The 22,690-nt window shown below is 38.8% G+C and overlaps 1 protein-coding gene across 10 annotated transcripts in view; it reads left to right on the top strand.

The window, feature by feature from the left end:
- AATF (apoptosis antagonizing transcription factor) overlaps window positions 1-22,690 on the top strand; it is a 116,514-nt gene that overhangs the window by 51,041 nt on the left and 42,783 nt on the right. Inside the window, exon 9 of one of the 10 annotated variants that reach the window (XM_064271365.1) lies at window positions 19,830-20,471. The exons of the other annotated variants lie outside the window; for them this stretch is intronic. Coding sequence (XP_064127435.1) covers window positions 19,830-19,928 — 99 coding nt within the window. The 3' untranslated portion in view covers window positions 19,929-20,471. Of the gene's footprint in view, window positions 1-19,829; window positions 20,472-22,690 lie in introns of those variants that run through there. 10 annotated transcript variants of the gene reach the window in all.

Raw genomic sequence — 22,690 nt, forward strand, 5'->3', positions numbered from 1 at the left:
TGAGCCATTCAGAAATATTTTCAGCATCTCTTTTTCCATTTTCATGCTCCCTATTTGCTACCTTTTAACATTAAGTTCTTTTAGATGTGTTGTCTATATCACCATTGAAGGTTTTTGTCTTGTTTTGTTTGTTTTTTTAAACCGTCAGAGGATCTTTGATTTGACTGATAAGCCTGAGTTTTTAAAGAATTGGGGAAGGGCTAACACATGCGGAACACGAGTTACGTGCCAGCTCGTAGACTAGGTAGATAGGTACCTGACATCATACATCTTTATTTAATCCTCTCGAGACCTCCACACTGTGCTAGGCCTGCACTTGACAATAAACTGTATGAAGTGACTAGTTTTATTCATTTCAGGAGCATATCTCAGACCTCAAACTAGTTTCTTGTCATCTCATGAGATGTTTTGTTCTGGAAGGACTAATTGAGCTTAGATATTGACTGATCCATACCTGGATTTCCAAGAGTTCATTAGGATTTTGTATGTTGCTTCTAGCTGTGTTTAGTTTTGATCTGGTTTGTCCTGTCACTTTGAATCTAACCAGGAGCATCCAGAGAAAAGACATAATAGGTTTTGCTCTTCTGGTGACTGCGTTGATGGGTTAAATTTCTCCTCTCATTTGCCATCAGGACAGGTCTATAACTAACCTTGTCACATGCTGGACTTTTGTAGCCAAGACATTTGATAATGCCATAAACAAGTAATTACTAAATTTGGTGAACTATTAAAAGTTGATAATGTTGAGAAATAGAGAAGAGGCAAGCTTTCTGACAAGATGGTTTACTTTAATTAAATTGGTAAGTGATTAATATGGACAGCTGATCTGGTGGCTTTAATTGTATGCATTTAGATCTTAGCATGAATAAGAGCTTCTCAAGCCATCCCTACGGTTAATGACAATATAGTATTCTTACTATTGGCTCGTATTTTTCCAGTGGTTCAGCTGATGATTAATAACATGTTTTAAAGTTTTATTTGAACCTGCTTCTTTTAATGAGTTGTTAGAAAACAGATGCCTTCTGTTCAGAGCAGTATTTTATTTTCAGTTACTTTAAAATGTTGTTTTCATTTGGGATCTGGATAGCATTTCTTAAAAGTGTGATACAACTTACAAATAGATTTTAGAATAGATATATGCATAAAGTGTATAAAAAACCCAGTGCCATCGAGTCGATTCTGATTCATAGCAACCCTATAGGACGGAGTAGAACTGCCCCATAGAGTTTCCAAGGAGTGCCTGGGGGATTCGAACTGCCGACCTGTTGGTTAGCAGCCATAGCACTTAACCACTTCGCCACCAGGGTTTCCATAAAGTATATATGAACTAAAAAAAATGGAATTATGATTGAAGATATAGCAGAGAAGTAATCACTTAGATTTAGATGTTAAAAAAAAAACTCAAACCAAAAGCCAATTTCCAAGCTCCAGTTTAATAATTACAAGATAATTTTGTGACCATCTATAATAATTTTATTTGAGATGTGTGGTAATTTTTTCTGCTGCCTCTTTAAGACAGTTTCCAGTGATAATGCTGCCATTGTTTATCTGGCAATGTTCAGACCCAAATGTGGCATCAATATTGGCAGTGATTGCTAGCTTGGGCTTACTATTGTAGCGGCTGCATAGGATGGGAGCCCAAAGCCACATTTTAAATGCAAGATCCTGAAATTTTATCAGATGGTAGCACCAAGGGAATGTACACGTGACTGGTGCTCATTTCTTTTAGTTTCCTTTAAAAAACATCAGAACATGACATTAGTACTACTAGTTCTTTTAAACACAGGTAAAATCTTAGAACAAAGTCTAAAAGAGTACATTTTACAGGGCCAGCTAGGAAAGAGATAAGAGTTGGTTTAGAGCTACTTAAGAAACTTTTTCAAACACAAGTGATACCCTGGGAGTTTACTAGGTAAATATGTGGCCAAAATTGCCTTTTCTCTACCAATAAGCACAGAGTCAGGTGGCTGAGTGTGAATTTAACACAGAATTCCAGCAGTACTTTAGTAGCCCCAAGTAAAGAACTTGGCATTCCTAAAGAAACGGGGAATACTACCTGTTCACTAAATTAGGCATGATATATTGGTATTAAATCCTACTCAATGTATTGCTCCTTTAAAGTAACTTACAGGGAAATTGATTTAGCAAAGAAAATGAAAGGTAATAAGCATCTTCGAAAGGTATGTATGTTGTGGATCTAAAAGAGAATATAATCATTTAAAAGTTACATAGCACCTTTGGAGACCACTGAGTTCAAGCTTTTTACCAGTGAGGAAGCTAGAGCCTAGAGGAAGCAAATGACTGCTGTAAGGTCACCCCACTTAGTGAGTTAAGACACTGAAATCCAAGTGTTCTTGCTTCTAATTTGATTTTCTTTCCAGCTAGTTATGCTGCCTTTGATGGGACAAGTTTAAAAATCCTTTTGAAAATTTCCTTTTCAGATTTATGTCTGTTTAGGAAATTGGCGATCTAGTGCATCTGTTTGTACTCTGACAACTGACAAGTATCACTTTTACACAATTAGGAACGTCATTTAATGTACATTTATTATGTCAGATGCTGTGTTTATAAAGGTTAATCAGAGGAAATCTCTGCCCCAGGAATTTATCTCATCTAACAAGAGTGTGGTTCTCTCTAATTTTGTTTAGTCACATAGCTCCTCTTTAAAAGTGTCTGTAGTCACACAGCTCCTCTTTAAAAGTGATTTTGTTAGAATTTACGTGGAGAAAATAAACGGTGAAAGGGAACAATCAGGTCCTTGATATAGAAATACACATGTAGTTCTTCCGTGTTGTCCTTTCACAAATACGTCTCACGCATTCACTGCATACTGATTTACCTCTCAGCATACACTTGATGTAATTCCTAAAGTCATTTCTCTATAACGTTAGGAGGCTCTAAGAGATGCTGTTTGATACAAACACAGGGTGATATAAATTCCCAGGTTTCTAAGAATATAGTTATTTTTGAAAGCCAAACTGAGGTGCTGGTATCCACTGAAACATATTTCAGGTTAGCAGAGCCTTTAGGTGGGTGGTGTGTACCTGAGGGTTCATTTTACTGTTCTCTACTGTTGTGTATGTTTGAAAATTTCTGTATAAAAAAATTAAAGTAAAGCCTTTAGATTTCTTTCTTCCTTCCATTTACTCATTCCACAAATATTTATTGAGTGCCTACTATGTATTTGGAAACGCTGGTGGTGCAGTGGTTAAGTGCTATGGCTGCTAACCAAAAGGCTGGCAGGTTGAATCCACCAGGCACTCCTTGGAAACTATGGGGCAGTTCTACTCTGTCCTATAGGGTTGCTATGAGTTGGAATTGACTCGAAAGCAATGGGTTTGGTTTTTTGGTTTTACTATGTATTTGGAGTCCCTGGGTGGAATAATCATGACATTGTGGTACTGGCATAAGGCTAGGTATATCGACCAATGTAATAGAATTGAGTTCAGAAATAAACCCTTATATTTATGGTCAATTGATTTTTGACGAGGGTGCCAAGATAAGTCAAAGGGAGAAGGAACAGTCTTTTTAGCAAATGGCGCAACTGGATATTGTTGTTGTTGTTAGGTACCGTTGACTCGGTTCCGACTCATAGCCACGCCATGTGCAACAGAATGAGACACTGCCTGGTACTGTGCCAGCCTCATAATCACTGATATGTTTAAGCCCATTGTTGCAGCTATTGTCTCAATTCATCTCTTCGAGGGTCTTCTTTTTTTTTTTTTTTTGCTGACCCTCTACCTTACCTGCATGGTGTCCTTCTCCAGGGACTGACCTCTCCTGATTACATGTGCAAAGTACATGAGACAAAGTCTCACCATCTTCACTTCCAAGGAGCACTCTGCCTGTACTTCTTCCAAGACAGACTTCTTCATTCTTCTGGCAGTCCATGGTATATTGAACATTCTTCACTGATACCGTAATTCAAAGGCATCAATTCTTCTTTGGTCTTCCTTATTCATTGTTCAGCTTTCGCATGCACGTGAGGCAATTAAAAATATCATGGCTGAGGTCAGGTGTTCCTTAGTCCTCAAAGTGACATCTTTTCTTTTCAACACTTGAAAGAGGTCTTTTGCAGCATATTTGCCCAATGCACCGTGTCGTTTGATTTCCGCTTCTGTGGGCGTTGATGGTGGAGCCAAGTAAAATGAAATCCTTGACAACTTCAATCTTTTTTTGCTTATTAGTCCAGTTGTGAGGATTTTTGTTTTCCTTCTGTTGAGGTATAATCCATACTGAACGCTGTGGTCTTTGATCTTCATCAGTAAGTACTTAAAGTCCTCTTACTTTCAGCAAACAAGGTTGTGTCGTCTGCATATTGCAGGTTAATGAGTCTTCCCCCAATCCTGATGCAGCGTTCTTCCTATCCAGCTTCTGGGGTTATTTGCTCAGCATACAGATTGAATAAGTATGGTGAAATGATACCAACCTGACACACACCTTTCCTGATTTTAAAACATGCAGTATCCCATTGTTTTGTTTGAACAACTGCCTCTTGGTCTGTGTACAGGTTTTGCATGAGCACAATTAAGTGTTCTAGAATTCCCATTCTTTGCAGTGTTATCCATAATTTGTTATGATCCACATAGTTGAATACCTGGATATTACTAAATTAAATTATTTTGTGGCAAAAGAATAAAGTTAAATCCTTACCTGACTTCATATACAAAATTAACTCAAAATGGATCATAGACCTAAATGTAACACCTAAAACTATTAAAACTTTTAGAAGAAGACATAGGAGTAAATCTTCATGACCTTGGGCTAGGAAATTGTTTCTTAGATTTGATACCAAAAGCACAAACAACAAAAGAAAACAATTTTACTTCATTGAAATTAAAAAACTTTTGTGCTGTAGATGATATCCTAAAAAAGGTAAACAGAAAGATACAGCTGTTGGTCTCTACCCATCTGGAACAAAAGAGAAAGAAGAAAACCAAAGGCTCAAAGAAGAAACTACTTTACAGGAGTGGTAGACCACAGATATTGGAGGAAAGGCAGAGTACATAGGTATAAAACTCATTGCCGTCTAGTCAGTTCGAACTTTGAGCACATAGCGACCCTATAGGACAGAGTAGGATTTCCAAGGAGTGGCTGGTGGATTCAAACTGCTTACCTTTTGGTTACCAGCCGTAGCTCTTAACCGCTGCACCGTCAGGGTTCCATAGAGGTATAATAGGTATAAAAAAAAATAGGTATAGTTGCAAGTAAATATGGTTTTGGGAGCATGTGGAGGTTCTCATCTGCATGTTTGTTTGCTTATTATATGAATTAAGAGACTGAGAGGAGGGAAGAGATGTGGTATGAACGGGAGGTTTGAGAAAATAGGTGAAGGTATGGAAAAGCTACCTGAGAGAGTAGAAGAATGAATGGGGTAGGAAAATGTCATAGAATTGTCAGATAGCACAGAAGACTCAAATAAGGTTAGAGGTAATGAATTTAAAGTGAGTAAGATGGGTTAACGTGGCCTCGTCTGTTTCTCTAGCCGTATTTAGCCACATGGGTGCAGGTACTGAAATTTAGCATGATTTTGGATTTTGTGAATGAAGTACAGGTACATAATCCCTTACCTGCAATTCTGAAATAAAAAAAGTTCTGAAAACATAGTGTTTTGTATGTTTGTTTTGGTAAGTTGGGCAGACTATTGTGGCAATACCTGAATTGAATGGTCGTAAAGCTATTTATAGGCTTTATTTACACTGTACATAAGGTCACCTTGAGTTGGAGCTAACTCAACAGCATCTAACAGCAATGAAGTGGGAATATTTATGTGCAGATATTATTGCATTTGATTTTAGAGCATTTATGATATATGCACTGTATTGACTTTTTAAAATCCTAAAACGTCTAAATTCCAAAACACATTAATCCCCAAGGGATTGTGGACCTGTATAACAAAAGGACAGTGCACAAGAGAGTTGAGGATATGTAGCAGGGGTGATTATTCTGATGGACTATGGAATCAACTGCACCTGTGTGAGGGTGGCAGTGAACACATGAGGAGAGGATAAGGGATGCTGGAAAGGTGACAGGATCAATGGATTATTTATCTATCCTGGTGGGGAAGAACTATTAGCATCTGGATGCTAGAGGATAATGCTGGAAAGATAGGGAGAGGTTTGTTTCGGCTGGACTTCTGATCCTTAAAGGACATAATTTCAAATGCAAGCTAGTAAGTAGTATTAATAAAATCTTCTCTGTTTCTGAATGCCACCACTTGTCTGTCAGTCTGTTGCACTGTGGTAGCTTGCATGTTGCTGTGATACTGGAAGCTTTGCTACCAGTACTTCAAACACCAGCAGGGTCACCCTTGGTGGACAGGTTTCAGTGAAGCATCTAGACTAAGACAGATTAGGAAGAAGGACCGGGCAGTCTACTTCAGAAAAAATGGCTCGTGAAAACTTCATGAATAGCAGCGGAACATTATCTGATATAGTGCTTGAAGATGAGCCCCTCAGGTTGGAAGGTACTCAAAATACAACTGGGGAAGAGCTACCTCCTCAATGTAGAGTAGACCTTAATGACATGGATGGAGTCAAGCCTTTGGGACTTTATTTGCTGATGCAGCATGACTCTCAATGAGAAGAAACAGCTGCAAATGTGAATTAATAATCAGAATGTAGAATGTATGAAATATGAATCTAAGAAAACTGGAAGTTGTCAGAAATGAGATGGAATGCATAAAGATATGTAACCTAGGCATTAGTGAGCTGAAATGGATTGGTATTGGCCATTTTGAATCAGATAATCGTATGGTCTACTATGCCAGGAATGACAAATGGAAGAGGAGTGGCATTGTATTCATCGTCAAAAAGAACATATCAAGATCTATCCTGAAGACAGTGCTGTCAGGGATAGGAAAATATCCATACGCATATAAGGAAGACCAGTTAATATGACAATTATTCAAATTTACACCAACCATGAAGGCCAAAAATGAAGAAACTGAAGATTTTTACCAACTTCTGCAGTCTGAAATAAACCAGCAATGCAGTTGAGAAGTATTAATGATTATTGGTGATTGGAATGTGAAGTTGGAAACAAAAAAGAATTGGTGTTGGAAAATATGGCCTGGGTGATAGAAATAATGCCAGAAATTGCATGATAGAATTTTGCAAGACCAGTGACTTCTCCATTGCAAATGCCTTTTTTCAACGACATAAGCAGTGACTGTATGCGTGGACCTCGCCAGATGGAATACATAGGAATCAAGTCGACTGCATCAGTGGAAAGAGATGATGGAGAAGCTCTATATCATCAGTCAGAGTAAGGTCAGGGGCCGACTTCAGAACAGACCATTAGTTGCTCATATGCAAGTTCAAGTTGAAGTTGAAGAAAATTAGAACAAGTCCAGGAGAGCCAAAGTACGACCTTGAGTATATCCCACCTGAATTTAGAGACCGTCTCAAGAATAGATTCAATGCATTAAATGCTAATGATCGAAGACCAGATGTATTCTAAAAGGACATCATACATGAAGAAAGCAAGAAGTCGTTAAAAAGACAGGAAAGAAAGAAAAGATCAAAATGGATGTCAGAAGAGACTCCGAAAGTTGCTCTTGAATGTTGAGTAGCTAAAACAAATTAAGAAATGATGAAGTAAAAGAGCTGAACAGAAGATTTCAAAGAGCAGCTTGAGAAGACAAAGTATTGTAATGAAATGTGCAAAGGCCTGGAGGTAGAAAATCAAAAGGGAAGAACACGGCTGATATTTCTCAAACTGAAGAGAAAATTCAAGCCTCAAGTTGCAATATTGAAGAATTCTACAGGAAAAATATTAAACAATGCAGGAAGCATCAAAAGAAGGTAGAAGGAATACATAGAGTCACTGTACCAAAAAGAATTGTCAACATTCAGTCATTTCAGGAGGTAGCATATGATCAGGAATCAATGCTACTGAAGGAAAAGGTTCAAGCTGCACTGAAGGCATTGGTCAAAAACAAGGCTCTGGGAATTGACAGGATACCAACTGAAATGTTTCAACAAACAGATACAGTGCTGGAGGTGCTCACTTGTCTATGTCAGGAAATTTAGAAGACAGCTACCTGGGCAACCTACTGGAAAAGATCCATATTTGTGCCCATTCCAAAGAAAGTGATCCAACAGAATGCAGAAATTATCTGATAATATCATTAATATCACACACACAAGTAAAATTTTGCTGAAGATCATTCAAAAGCAGCTGCAGCAGTACATGACAAGGAACTACCAGAAATTCAAGCCAGATTCAGAAGAGGACACGGAACCAGGGATATCATTGCTGATGTCAGATGGATCCTGGCTGAAAGCAGAGAATACCAGAAGGATGTTTACCTATGTTTTATTGGCTGTGCAAGGCATTCGGCTGTGTGGATCATAACAAATTAGGGATAACATTGCAAAGAATAGGAATTCCAGAACACTTAATCGTGCTCATGCAGAACCTGTACTTAAACCAACAGACAGTCATTTGTTCAAACAGAACAAGGGAATACTGTGTGGTTTAAAGTCAAGAAAGGTGTGGGTCAGGGTTGTATCCTTTCACCATTCTTACTCAACCTGTATGCTGAGCAAATAATCTGAGAAGCTGGGCTATATGAAGAAGAACGCTGCATGAGGATTGGAGGAAGACTCATTAACCTGTGATATGCAGATGACACAACCTTGCTTGCTCAAAGTGAAGAGCACTTACTGATGAAGATCGAAGACCACAGTCTTCAGTATGGATTACACCTCAACATAAAGAAAAAAATCCTCACAACTGGACCAATGAGCAACATCATGATAAACAGAGAAAAGATTGAAGTTGTCAAGGATTTCATTTTACTTGGATCCAGAAGCAACACCCATGGAAGCAACAGTCAGGAAATCAAAGGACACATTGCATTGGGCAAATATGCTGCAAAAGACCTCTTTCAAATGTTGAAAAGATGTCACTTTGAGGACTAAGGTGTGCCCGACCTAAGCCATGTTATTTTCAATCAACTCATATGCATGCGAAGGCTGGAAAATGATTAAGGAAGATCAAAGAAGAATTGATGCCTTCGAATTATGGTATTGGCGAAGAACATTGAATTATATCTTGGACTACCAGAAGAATGAACAAATGTGTCTTGGAAGAAGTACAACCAGAATGCTCATTCTTGCCAGAAGCAAGGATGGCAAGACTTCGTCTCACATACGTTGGACATGTTATCAGGAGGGACAGGTCCCTGAAGAGGGACATCATGCTTGGTAAAGTAGAGGGTCAATGAAAACGAGAAGACCCTCAAAGAGATGGATTGACACAGTGGCTGCAACAATGGGCTCAAGGGTAATAATTGTGAGGATGATGCAGGACCTACAGTGTTTTGTTCTGTAGTACATAGGGTCACTATGAATTGGAACCGACTCTATTGCACCTAACGGCAACATAACAAACAGTTCTGAATGAATTCCTCTTCACTCTTTCAACACAAATGATGTATTATATGGTGCCATTAAAAGAAACATTGCCAAAGAATGCCCAGGAATAGGGATTGAGCTGGTGTCCCGAGGATATATAACCCCTCTCCCCACCTGTATTATCAGTAGATTTAAAAAAAAGATATACATCAGGATGTATATCTGGTGATGTAGGTGCAGAATATTTGAAATAGGGACTCTTGGAAAATCTAAATAGTGCCCTCCATACATTGTTATGGAGGTATTGGTTATTGGTATAATTTAGAAAGAGTAGCGTAACCAGCCACTTAGTCCATGTAAAATCTTTTTATTTACAGGAAAAAGAAAGGAAAGCAAACTGACAAATAGAAGTTCTTTAGCATTTGCATTGCTTAATTCTTATTCTGTCTTCACACATCAGAACTTAATTCTGATAGTGATTTACTTACACTTCTAGTTAATAATTAGACATTGGGAGACAGTATATATCATGCCTATTGGAATGTATGAGGTCTGATGAGAAAGTTTTCTGTTTTGACTAATAAATTTTAACCCAAATAGCCAATCCTAGTGAAATATTATGCCCTTTGAAATGGTTTAGGACTTGTGCTGAGAAAACAGTGTTACTTTATTCAGTGAATGGATTTATCATTCCTTCCAAATCACAGGCTTTAGCTGTAGCTCTGGAGTGGAGGCATGATGCAAGGCTGAATCAGAAAGTGGAAAAACTAATCAAATCCTTAAAGACCAAAAGCAGTGAGGCAGAGTTAGGCTGACTTTTTCAGTGGTAGCCTCTAGCTATACATTCGCGTATTCTATACCATAGGTGGATTATTTTTAACTTCAGTTCTAAGATGTTCTTGGATTTTATTCACACGTTCTGATTTTCCTCCATTCTTCCCTGTATTATTCTTCCTGTAAATATTGTACTTGCCCTTGCAAAAGCTGGATGCTTTTCATCCTTGGTCACAAGACCTGGAAGACTGCTTGGTACTCTTTCATTTTAGAAATATTATTGAATAATCACTGTGTGCAAGGCAGTGTGCCGAGTTCTGTGGGGGGTGAGAATTTGAGGCACTATCCTCAAGAAGCTTACAGCCAAGCAGAGGAGGTAACAAATATAAACAACTACAGTGCTTGATTGTGATATACTAAAGAATTTAGAAGAAGGGGAAAGGAATAACAGGTGGAATTGGCGAAGGCTTCAGGGAGGAGGAGATTGCATTTGATCTGGGCCTTCAAAGAAGGATAGATAGGATCTTAGATATACTGAGGTGAGAGGGGAGGCATTCTAAGTGGAAGGAATTGTGTGATCAGAGAATAGTGGGGAAGTTGCAGGTCGTGGAAAGGGAACCGCAGTTAGTTGGTCAAATAGGGTAAAAGATTCCTGTCTAACCTTGGGGTTGTCACCTGATCCCATATAGATAGTTCTTAAACGAGCATAATGCTCAAGGCAAACATTTTTTACTAGTTAAGTTAAACAATTGTTTGGTTTTAAGAAGACTTCAGGAAATATTTTGGCTTAAGGTTTAAAGATTATGTCAGGGCAGTAGTTTCAAGGGTTCATCTAGCCCCCTTGGCTCCAGAAAGTCTTAGTTCATAAGAGTTTGAAATTCTGTTCTGCATTTTCCCCTTTTTGATCAGGATTCTTCTATAGAATCTTAGATCAAAATGTTCAGTAATGGTAGCCAGGCACCATTCGGTTCTTCTGATCTCATGGTAAAGGAAGCAGTTGTTTGTGGAGGCAGTTAGCCACACATTCCACATCCTCCTCCTATTCCTGACTCTCCTGCTTCTTCTGTTGCTCCAGGCAAGTAGAGACCAATTTTCATGCCTTGGATGGTAAGATCCCAGGCACTACACAGGGAACTAGGATGTAGAACAGAACCAGTAAACACATTATTAGGCCAGTTAACTAGGATGTCCCATGAAACCATGACCCTAAGCCTTCAAACCAAGGAACCAAACCCATGAGGTTTTTGGTTGTACATGAGCAGCCTCAGCATCTACTCTTTTTTTTTCCTTTTGTCATTGTTATAAATATATCTGTCACACAGCTTCTGCCAGTTCAACTTTTTACAGGTGTGCAACTTATTGACAACAATTAGAATAATCGGCTGTGCAACCGTAGCCTTAGTTAATGCGATTTTTCCATCGCTGTTATCCACCTGGAAACCCTGGTGGCATAGTGGTTCAGTGTTATGGCTGCTAACCAAAGGATCGGCAGTTCGAATCCGCCAGGAGCTCCTTGGAAACTCTATGAGGCAGTTCTACTCTGTCCTATAGGGTCGCTGTGAGTCGGAACCGACTCAACGGCACTGGGTTTGGTTTTGGTTTTGGTTTTGGTTATCCACCCTTTCCCTCCTGCCCCCTGGTAATCAGTAATAAACTTTGGTCTTTGTACATTTGCCTTATCTTCTTGTATAAGTGAGGTCATATAATATTTGTCCTTTTACGGCTGACTTATTTTACTCAGCATAATATCTTCAGATGCCGTCCATATTGTAGCATGTATCAAGACTTCATTTCTTCTACTGGCTGAGTAGTATTCCACCGTATGTATGTATCACATTTTGTTTACCCATTCATCTGTTGATGGGCATTTGGGTTGTTTCCACCTTTTAGCTATTGTGAATAATGCTGTAATGAACACTGGTGTACAGGTCTCTGTTTGAGTTTCTGTTTTTAAGGCTTTTGTGTATATACCTAGAAGTGGAATTGCTGGGTCATGTGGTAGTTTTTGAACCCTGGTGGCACAGTGGTTAAGAGCTCGACTGCTTATCAAAAGGTTGGCAGTTCAAATCCACCAGCCACTCCTTGGAAACCCTATAGGGCAATTCTGTTCTGTCCTATAGGGTTGCTATGGGCCAGGATTGACTCAACGGCAACAGGTTTGGTTTAGTTTTTTAATGGTAGTTCTATTTTTAGTTTTTTGAGAATCCACCATACTGTTTTCCACAACAGCTGAACCATTTTGCATTCCCACCAGCATCCCACATCCTCACCAGCATTTGTTATTTTCTGTTTTTTATCTGAGCCATTGTAGTGGGAGTGAAATGGTATCTCATTGTAGTTTTGCATCTCTCTGATGGCTAATGATGCTGAGCATCTTTTCATGTGTTTGGTGGCCATTTGAATGTCCTCTTTGGTAAAATATCTATTTAAGTCCTTTGCCCGTTTTATGATTGGGTTGCCTTTCTGGGGTTAAGTTGTCAAAGTTTTATATATGTTATGGCTATTAGATTCCTGTTGGATATATGGTTTCTGAGGATATGCTCCCAGTCAGTAGCTTATCTTTTTACTTTTTTGGTAGCCTTTTGATGAACAAAAGTTTTTAATTTTATGAGGTCCCATTTATTTATTTTGTCTTTTGCTGTTTATGTGTTTGTTGTTTATTAGATAATCCCTTGTTAAAAGCTAAACCCAACAGCATTGTTCCTGCATTTTCTTCTAAGGATTTTATGGTTTTAATTTGCACGTTTAGGTTCTTAGTCCATTTTGAATTTGTTTTTGTGTGTGGTGTGAGGCATGGATCCTGTTTGATTTTTCTGCATGTGAAAATCCACTTTTCTCAACACCGTTTATTGAAGAGACACTTCTTTCTCACACGAAATGGACTTAGCACCCTTGTCAAAAATCAGTTGATCATAGATGTGGGCATTTATTTCTGGACTTCCAGTTTTATTCCCTTGGTCTGTTATTATACCACTGCCAGGCTGTTTTGATTATTGTTGCTGTATAATATATTTTAAAATCAGGAAGTGTGAGTTCTCCTACTTTGTCTTCTCTTTCAACATTGGTTTAGTTATTCAGGGCCTCCAAATTCTTTATTACACAAAGGTGTTGAATTTTTTTGCCCCAAATAGGGTTTTGGAATTATATATGAGTATTAATATCTGATGGTAATATTTTTATTTATTGAGCGCCTACATTTGCTAAATGCATTGCTTTTACTGAAGATCTGGTGGCTCCGTGGTTAAGAGCTCAGCTGCTAACCAAAAGGTCGGCAGTTCGCATCCACTAGCTGCTCTTTGGAAACCGAATGGGGCAATTCTACTCTCTCCTGTAGGGTCGCTATGAGTCAGAATTGACTCGACGGCAGTAGGTTTGTCTGTTTTTTTTTTTTTTGGTTGCTTTTATTATCTCTTTAATGCCTGAAAGCAACTCTGTGAGGCACAATTATTACTACTTTATAGATGAGGAAACTGAGTCACAGATAGGTTAAGTAACTTGTCCCAAATTGCATAGCTAGTAAGCACCAAAACTGGGATTCATGTTAAGGAAGCATGTTCTAGGCAGTGCATGTGCAAAAAAGGGCTCTGTGGTCGGAGTGTGCATGGAGTATTGCAGGTGCTGAATTGAAGGCTGGTGGAACTGGAGCACAGAGGTGGAAGGTTAGGCTGGAGAGGGAGATAAAGGCCAGACTGTATTGGACCTTTAGACCACAATAGGAATTTTATCCTCTGACATATTTACATTTTGAAAATCCTACTCTAGCTATAATGCCACTTTTCTACATGGCGGAGTGACAAGAATAAATGTGAGGAAATCCTTATACTAATTCAGGTGAGATTATGTCTGTTTTATTCTTCATTGTTTTCCCAGAATGCTCAATAAGTATTTATGGAATCAATGAAGATGATAATAACTTGTACTGGGGTATACTCAGCCTGTACTAAGGTCCCTGGGTGGTACAAATGGTTTGCACCTTCTATCCTAAAGTTTGGTGGTTTGAACCCACACAGTGGCACCACAGAAGAAAGGCCTGGAGATCTGCTTCTGTAAAGATTACTGTCAAGGAAACCCTATGGAGCAATTCTACTCTGTAGTACTTGGGGTCACCATGAGTGGGAATTGGGTTGGTTTTCTATTTTTGGTAGGGTAGAGGTAGTGAAGATAGGGAAAAATGGACAGAATCATGAATTAGCAGATCACATAGATAAGACTTGGTGACGGATTAGGTATTGAGTGTAAGGAAAAAGGAATTTCAAGGAAAACTCTTAGGTTATTGAAGCCTTGAAATAGAATGAAACTCTTGGGGAAAGCATATTGAGTGAAAAGAGAAGAAAGCTTGGAACTGAGTCTTGATGAATGTTAGCATTTAATGGCTGGGAAGAGGAGGATAAGCTGACAGGTGGTCAGGTTGGTTGAGAAGTGAGAGGGCAAAGTGGGAAGGGAGACAGAGAAAAAATGGTCACCTGTGGGAAATGGGTCATTTTATACTATAGAAGCTTCTGGTAATTTCTGCCCAACTATTTGAAATTGGAGAATATGTGGGTTTATCTTTTATATACTTTAAATATAATAGATGAAAATAGCAAGTGACTCCTTTGGGGCATAATATGAAAGACCAGGGAGCTGAGAATAGATAAAGTTGGTAAAGCAGGAGGCAGAGAGTACATAGATACATTTTACTGAGAATTCTTGTAGGGTAGAGAAGAGAAGCTGAAAGAGGAGTAAACCCAAGCCTGTGTGTCTGCTTTTGTGAGGGAGGGTCTAGATCACATGTAAGAGGAGTTGGTTGCATTTGTTTCAGCACACTATGTATTCAGGAGGGAGTTTGAGGAACCCTAACTCAGCTAAGGCCAAGTAAGTTAGATAGAGGGTTGCCCCAAGTCTTTTCCAGCTCAAACATCTGTGACTGTGAACCATGTTAGAGTCTGAGAGGTGGGAATCAGTAACTCTGGCTCACAAATTTTAAAGCCGGGGAGTATGTGGCCATAAAACCAAATGCTTGAAAAATTTCTTGGCTTTTCAACAAGGGTACCAAGATTCTTCAAGGGAAGAAAAACGATTTTTTCAGCAAACGGTACAGTTCAGTACCCACATGCAGAAGAATAAAGTTGGATCCTTACCACACATCATATACAAAATTAACTCAAAATGGATCATAGACCTAAATATAAGAGCTAAAACTAAAACTTCTGGAAGAAAACATAGGAGTAACTTTCATGACCTTGGGCTAGGAAATAGTTTCCTAGATCCACTAAAAGCCCAAGCAACAAAAGAAAAAAAATTAGACTTCATTGAAAGTAAAAACTTTTGTGCTGTAAACGATACCATCAAAAAAGTGACCAGGCAAATCCACAGAATGGGAGAGAATACAGAACTGGTATCCAGAATATATAAGTCTTACGTCTGAATAATAAAAAGATAAATAACTGGGCAAAGAATCTGAATAGACATTTCTCTAAAGAAGATATGCAAGTGGCCAGTACGCCCATGCTTAGCATCATTAGCCATCAAGGGAATACAAATCAAAACCACAATGACCAAAAGAGAACTGGGGTGGCTATGTTAATATCACACAAAACAGACTTTAAATAAAAAGTTATAAGAGACAAAAAAGGGAATTTATAATAATTAAAAAGCTTATTCATCAAGGAAATACAGCAATTATATATGCGCCTACCCACAGAGCCTCAAAATATCTGAACCAAACACTGACGGAATTGAAGGAAAAATAGACAGTTCTATAGTAATAGTTGAAGACTTCAATACATTACTTTCAATAATGGCTAGAACATCTAGAGAGAAGATGAATAAGGAAATAGAGGACTTGAACTATACTATAAACCAACCAGACTTAATAGGTATTTAGAAAGCACTCATTCAACAGTAGCAGAATATATTCTTCTCCAGGGCCCATGGATTATTCTCCAGGAGAGGCTATATGTTAAGTCACAAAACAAGTGTCAATCAATTTAAAAAGATTGAAATCATACAAAGTGTCTTCTCTGACCACAATGGAATGAAATTAGCAATCAGTAATAGAAGACAAACTGGAAAATTTACAAATATGTGGAAATTTAACAGAACACTGTTAACCAATAGGTCAAAGAAGAAATCATAAGGGAAATTAGAAAATACTTAGAAATGAAAGCACAACATACAAAAACTGTGGGATGCAGTGAAGGCAGTGCTCATAGGGAAATTTATAACTGTAGAAGCCTACATTAAAGAATAAGAAAGATCTGAAATCTATAAACTAACTTTACACCTTGAGAAGCTAGAAAAAGAAGAGCAAACTAAGCCCAAAGCTACCAGAAGTAAGGAAGTAATAAAGATGGAGTATTATTCAGCCACAAAGAAGAAGTTTTTGTACATACTGTGACGGGGATGAACCTTGAAAACCTTTTGATACGTGAGGTAGGTTAGACACAAAAGGACAAATATGCTTTAATTTCAGTTACATGAAATATGTAGAATAAGCAAATGCATACAAATGCAAGTTTATTAGGGTTACCAGAGGCTAGGAGGAGAGGGGAGTGGGTAGTTATTACTTAAGGGTTGGTGAATTTTGTTTGGCGTGTTGAAACTCTTTTAGAAAGGTAGTGGTGATGGTTGCACAACATGGTGAGTATAATTAATGTCACTGAATTGTGCACTTAAAAATGCTTAAGTGGCAAATTAAAAAACAACACAATAAGGTACTACTTCACACCCAGTAGGATGGCTGTAATAACAAAACCGGATGATAACAAGTGTTGATGAGGATGTGGAGAAATTGGAACCCTCATACATGGCTGGTGAGAATGTAAAGGGGTACAGATGCTTTCGAAAACAGTCTGGAAGTTCCTCAGAACTTTAAGCATAGAGCTAACCATTTAAAACCAGTTGCCATGTAGTCAAGTCCAACTCAGTATGACCTCATGTGTTCCAGAGTAGAACTGCACTCTACAGGATTTTCAATGCCTGTGATCTTTTGGAAATAGATCTCTAGGTGGATTTGAACCGCCAACTTTTTGCTTAGTAGCTGAGCACTAAACCATTTGCACCACCCATGTACTCCAGAGTTGCAGTATATCCTGGTGGTTCCACACCTAGCACATGTCCAAACAGAAACCTGTACGTGAATGTTCACAGAAGCATTATTCATAATAGCCACAAGGTGAGATCAACACAGATGTCCCTCAACTGAAGATTAGATAAGCAAGATGTGGTGTATCTATACAATGGATTAATACTTGGCCAAAAAAGGGAAAGAAATACTGATATATGCTGCAACATGGATGAACCTTGAAAACATTATGCTAAGTGAAAGCAGCCAGTCACAAAAGACCGTGTATTGTATGATTTCATTTATTTAAAAGTCCAGAATGGGGAAAACTATAGAGACAGAGAGACTAGTGGTTGCTTAGGGCTGGAGGAGATAGGTGTCATTGATTGATTGTGTCACCTAAAAATACACGTCAACTTGGCTAGGTCCTGATCCCAGTATTTTGTGCTTGTCCTCCAGTTTGTGATCTGGTTATCCTCCATTTTGTGATGTGTTGTAAATCGTATCCTGTATCCCTATGGTTACGGTCCCATTTGGGAGAGAGCTGTCCGTTATGTTAATGAGTCTGGATTAGGTCATGTTAATGAGGATTAGGGTGGTATGCAAAACCCTTACTTAGGTCACAGCCTTGATCTGATGGAAGGGGAGTTTCTCCGGGATGTGGCTTTTACCTTACAAGAGATAAAAGGAGAGGGAAGCCAGCAGAGAGAGCAGAATCTCACTACCACCAAGAAATAAGAACCGGGAGCGGAATGCATTCGTTGGACCTGGGGTACCTGTGCTGAGAACCTCCTAGACCCAGGGGAAGTTTGATGCCAGGACACATGGAGACCTCCAAGGAACCCCTGACCCACGGTTGTTGGAAGGAGATAAGGATCTTCCCCCAGAGCCAACAGAGAAGGCCTTCCTCTAGAGCCAGTGCCCTGATTTCGGACTTCTAGCCTAAACTGTGAGAGAATAAATTTCTGTTTGCTAAAAGCACCCAGGTAACGGGAGGATGGGAATAACAGCTAATGGGTGTGGGTTTCTTTTAGGTAGGATGAAAATATTCTAAAATTAGATGTGGCAATGGTTGCACAACCCTAAATTATTCTAAATGACATTGAATTATATACTTTGAATGGATGAATTGTATGGGATGTGAATTGTATCTTAGTAAAGTTGTTAATAATTACTTGGCATTTTCTGTAGCAAATCAAAATAAATATTATTGGTATTATTTCGGGTGTGTTGCCTTTGTTTAATTTTAAGGAACATAAAAATTTTCCCTAAATAGGTTTACTCAATGTATGTATTTGATCTTCCTGCCTTTTTTTCCCTGTAGGAATTGTGAAGTTTCTCTCAATTTTCAGAGTAGGAAGATTTTTCAGAAACTACTATACTATTTCCTCTGGACATTGCTAGATAAATATTGACAAGTTCTTCTTTTTGTGTTCTCCATTACCTTAGAGATGTTAAAATACTGTGATGCTGAGAAGTCCTGTAGGCCGAAAATTCCAATATTTTTGGTTTTTTTCCTGGTTACTTGCATATTTTAAAATAATGTTTATACTGCTGTTTATCAGTTTCAGTCATTATTGACTTCCCATTATTGTAGTTAGGCCCTGACTCCTCCCTGCCCCTCCCCTTCTCCACTTTAGTTTGCCATTCTCTCAGTGTACTCATATTGTAGTTTTGTCAAAACAAATCAGTGCCTACATTATTATGACTGAGAAAGTGGTGTTCACAAGTAATGTACTGCGTAATGTACTTACAAGTGTGTATTTCCTAGAGTTAATAATGCCTATTTTAAAAAAGATTTGCTTAGTTTTTTTTTATCTGCTTATTGCTGTTTCTCCCCATATGCTCCAAATGCCTTGAACATATAAAGTAACCTATCATCTGTCCCTGCCCCACCTCTTCTTTTCCTGGAGTCCTCACTCTCTGAGCTCTCTGGACTCCTGTACCTTCCTGGAATGCTTGCTCTCTGTGCCTACACTTTCTGTAGTCTTGGCATTTGCCTTTGCTTCTTTCCTGTATTAAACCTCTGTTTTCTAAAATCTCATGTCTTTTTCTTTCTTGGTGTATGCTTTCATTTCAGTGAAGCACAGCTTCTAATAGCTTTCTTTGAAAGAATGTGTGAAAAGTAAATTGTTGAGTTTTTGCATGTGTGAAAATATCTTTATATAACTCCCATACTTAATGGATAATTTGGCTGTGTACCAATAATTTGGCACTGCCGTTGAAGTTGGAAGTGATTTTCCTCAGAATTTTGAAGGCATTGCTCCGCTGTCCTCTGGTACGTGCTGTTGCTATTGAGATGTCCAATGCCGTTTTGGTTTCTGTTCCATAATATGTGGGTGACTATATAATTTATTGTCAAAACTGGGGCACTTGAGCTGCTCACCTGACAGAATACTGGGACAATAGGCACAAATCAGGACACTCTTGGGTAAACTGGGGCACATGGTCACCCTCTGTATGTGACCAAGTTTTCCTCTCTGAAAATATTTAGGATCTTCTCTTTACCTCTGATGTTTTATATTTCATCATGATGTGACTTGGCAAAGGTCCTTTCTCATTGATTGCACTAGATCTTTGTAGACTCATTCCTATCCTTCAATTTTGGGAAATTTTCATTATTTCTTTAATAATTTTCTCTCACTAAGGTGCATCAATTGGTCCCAACCCACCTGGAGCAAAGGAGAATGAAGAACACCAAAGACACAAGGAAAATATTAGCCTGGGAAACAAAAAGGGCCACATAAACCAGAGAGTCCATTAGCCTGAGTCCAGAAGAACTAGATGGTGCCCAGCTACCACCAATGACCCCCCTGACAGGGAACACAGCAGAAGCACTGATGGAGCAGGAAAAAAGTGGGGGTGCAGAACTCAAATTCTAGTAAAAAGACCAGATTTAATGGTCTGACTGAGATTGGAGGAACCCCGCAAGACAGGGCCCCCAGACTCCGTTAGCCCAGAGCTAAAACCATTCCCGAAGCCAACTCTTCAGACAGAGATTAGACTGGACTATAAGACATAAAATGATACTTGTGAAGAATGTGCTTCTTAGTTCAAGGAGATACGTGAGACTAAATGGGCACCTCTTGTCTGGAGATGAGATGAGAAGGCAGAAGGGGACATGGGAATGGACATGGGAACTCCGGGGTGGAAAGGAGGAGTGTGCTGACATAGGGATAGCAACGAGGGTCACATAACAATGTGTGTATAAATTTTTGTATGAGAAACTAACTTGAGCTGTACATTTTCACTTAAAACACAATTAAAAATAAATATTAAAAAAATTTTTTTTCTCAGCCTGTGTTAGTCAGATGTTTGACTGTTTCACTTGTCCTCTAAATTTTTTTCTTCTCTTTCAAATAAGTGAGAAGATGTTCTCTTTTTTTCTTTAGCTTTATAGCTCAGATTTTTCTGCATTTATCTCCTAGTTTATTGAAATTTAAAAAATTTTTGTTTTGTGTTTAATTTCTTGTTTTGGTCTTTTCTCTGAGTTCTTCTGGAAGTGTATGTTTTCTCACCTTTCTGAGAATACCCATTATAAGTTCTTTTTTATTTTTAAGGCTTCTTTTGTTTTCTGCATTGTCTCTTTGAATCCCCCTTTTCTGTGTGTTTTGGTGTATGCTTGATGCTTTTTTATTAAGGGTAACAGATATATAGGAGGCATTAAAGAGTGCATTTGAAATCTCTGAACCTGGGTAGAATTTTTTGGCTGATGGGCTTCCTTGAAGTATAATTATACTGTGAACTAACTCTTGGTTGGAGTATCCCCAAATGTCAGAACCCAGAAGTGTTATTTTTGAGAACAGAAGGAATGACCATCCATTTTCTCCAGAAATGACTCCTCTGCTCACCTGCCTAGGAAATGATATATCTGGGTGCTAGCATTCTGTAAATAGGATGGAGAAGAGGGCAGAAGGTCGCAGAGATTAGCATAGAGCCTTTTCCTTGTACCTCATCCCAGCCTTCTTCTGTGCCAGATATCCCTGAGTCTAGAGCTTCTGTGGTTCAGTTTTTCTGGAGAATAAAATTTCTTTTCTCCTGGTGAGGAGGGAGTGGTAGAGGTGATGAGTCAGTTGGCTGTGTGGGATAAGGGAGAGGGCCCAGTGGTCCTGCCCCCACCCACTTCTCCCATCTCTCACAGTCCCTGCCACTCGAAGTGCCGATCCTCACAAGGGTCAGCATTTGGGCCACATTTTGTCTGCCCTCACGCTTATTCTCTCCTTTTACTCCTCCATCTTCTTACCGTCTTTGAGAAATTTATGAAAATCTGGTCTCGTTAGCTCCCCCTTTCTCTTCTTTCTTGTGGCTTAGTAGATTTGTTTTATTTCTCTGCTATCTTTAGAGGAGTTGAGAGGGGAGACGAGCTAAACTAATGTGTTCAATGTGCCATTTTTAACTGATTCTGAAATGCTTTTTTCCAGGCAAAGTATTACCAGTGCTGATTAGGAGCTGCTGAGTGGTGCGGTCAGTACTATTCCTCGTGCGCACTATGGGTTAAATAGGCTTTGCTGGCTGACCTGGAAACCTAGCCACATCAAGGATGTCCCCTAGAACTAGAGAAACAGTCAAGCCTTTCTGAGTTGAGAACCGTTTGGAGGAGTTAGAGTAGAACAAACCTGTTCCGTAGATCTCTCTCTTTTTTTAATTAGAAAAAAAGTATTTATTTCTGCTCCTTTCATACGTCTTGTTGTTCAGGAAACAGTCTTTTTTTTTTTTTTTTTAATTGTGCTTTAGGTGAAAATTTACAGCTTAAGTTAATTTCTCACACAAAAATTTATGCACATATTGTTATGTGACACTAGTTAGCAATCCCTGTAATGTAACATTACATTCCCCCTTTCCTGTGTCCATCCAACCAGCTCCTATCCTTTTCTGCCTTCTCATCCTCCCTCCGGACAGGGGACAGGAAACAGCCTTACACACATGTCTGAAATAATGTGTCACACACTCTGTTTAAAGGCAGAGTACTATAGGGAAAGCTGATCAGCTCTCCAGAGTTCCTTGCTTATAGAATCTTGCTTCCTGATTTAACATTAATGTTTGAAAATCAGAAATGCCATCTCCAATAAATGTTAAGCGACTGTAAAAAATAATCACTTTATTCAATATTTTAGTTGTAGAAATGGAGTATATTTTCTTTTAGAAATGGAAAACTAAGAAGAAAACACAACTTAACATCATTGGTACGTCACTCTAGGTTAGTAGGAAAAAAAATACTGTGATAAGCTTAAGGATTGGCACAGCCTTCATTAACAGGGGAAACCCTGGTGGCGTAGTGGTTAAGTGCTATGGCTGCTAACCAAGAGGTCAGCAGTTAGAATCCGCTAGGTACTCCTTGGAAACTCTGTGGTGCAGTTCTACTCTGTCCTGTAGGGTCGCTATGAGTTGGAATCGACTCAACAGCAGTGGGTTTTGGTTGGGTTTTCATTAACAGGAGCAAATCTGGTATCCACTGACTTCTTAAAGGGTACACTAACCCATCAGGTAGCCTGGCGGTTTCATTCTCATG

The sequence above is a fragment of the Loxodonta africana genome, chromosome 18, assembly GCF_030014295.1.
Source record: "Loxodonta africana isolate mLoxAfr1 chromosome 18, mLoxAfr1.hap2, whole genome shotgun sequence".
NCBI classification, from domain to species: Eukaryota; Metazoa; Chordata; class Mammalia; order Proboscidea; family Elephantidae; genus Loxodonta; species Loxodonta africana.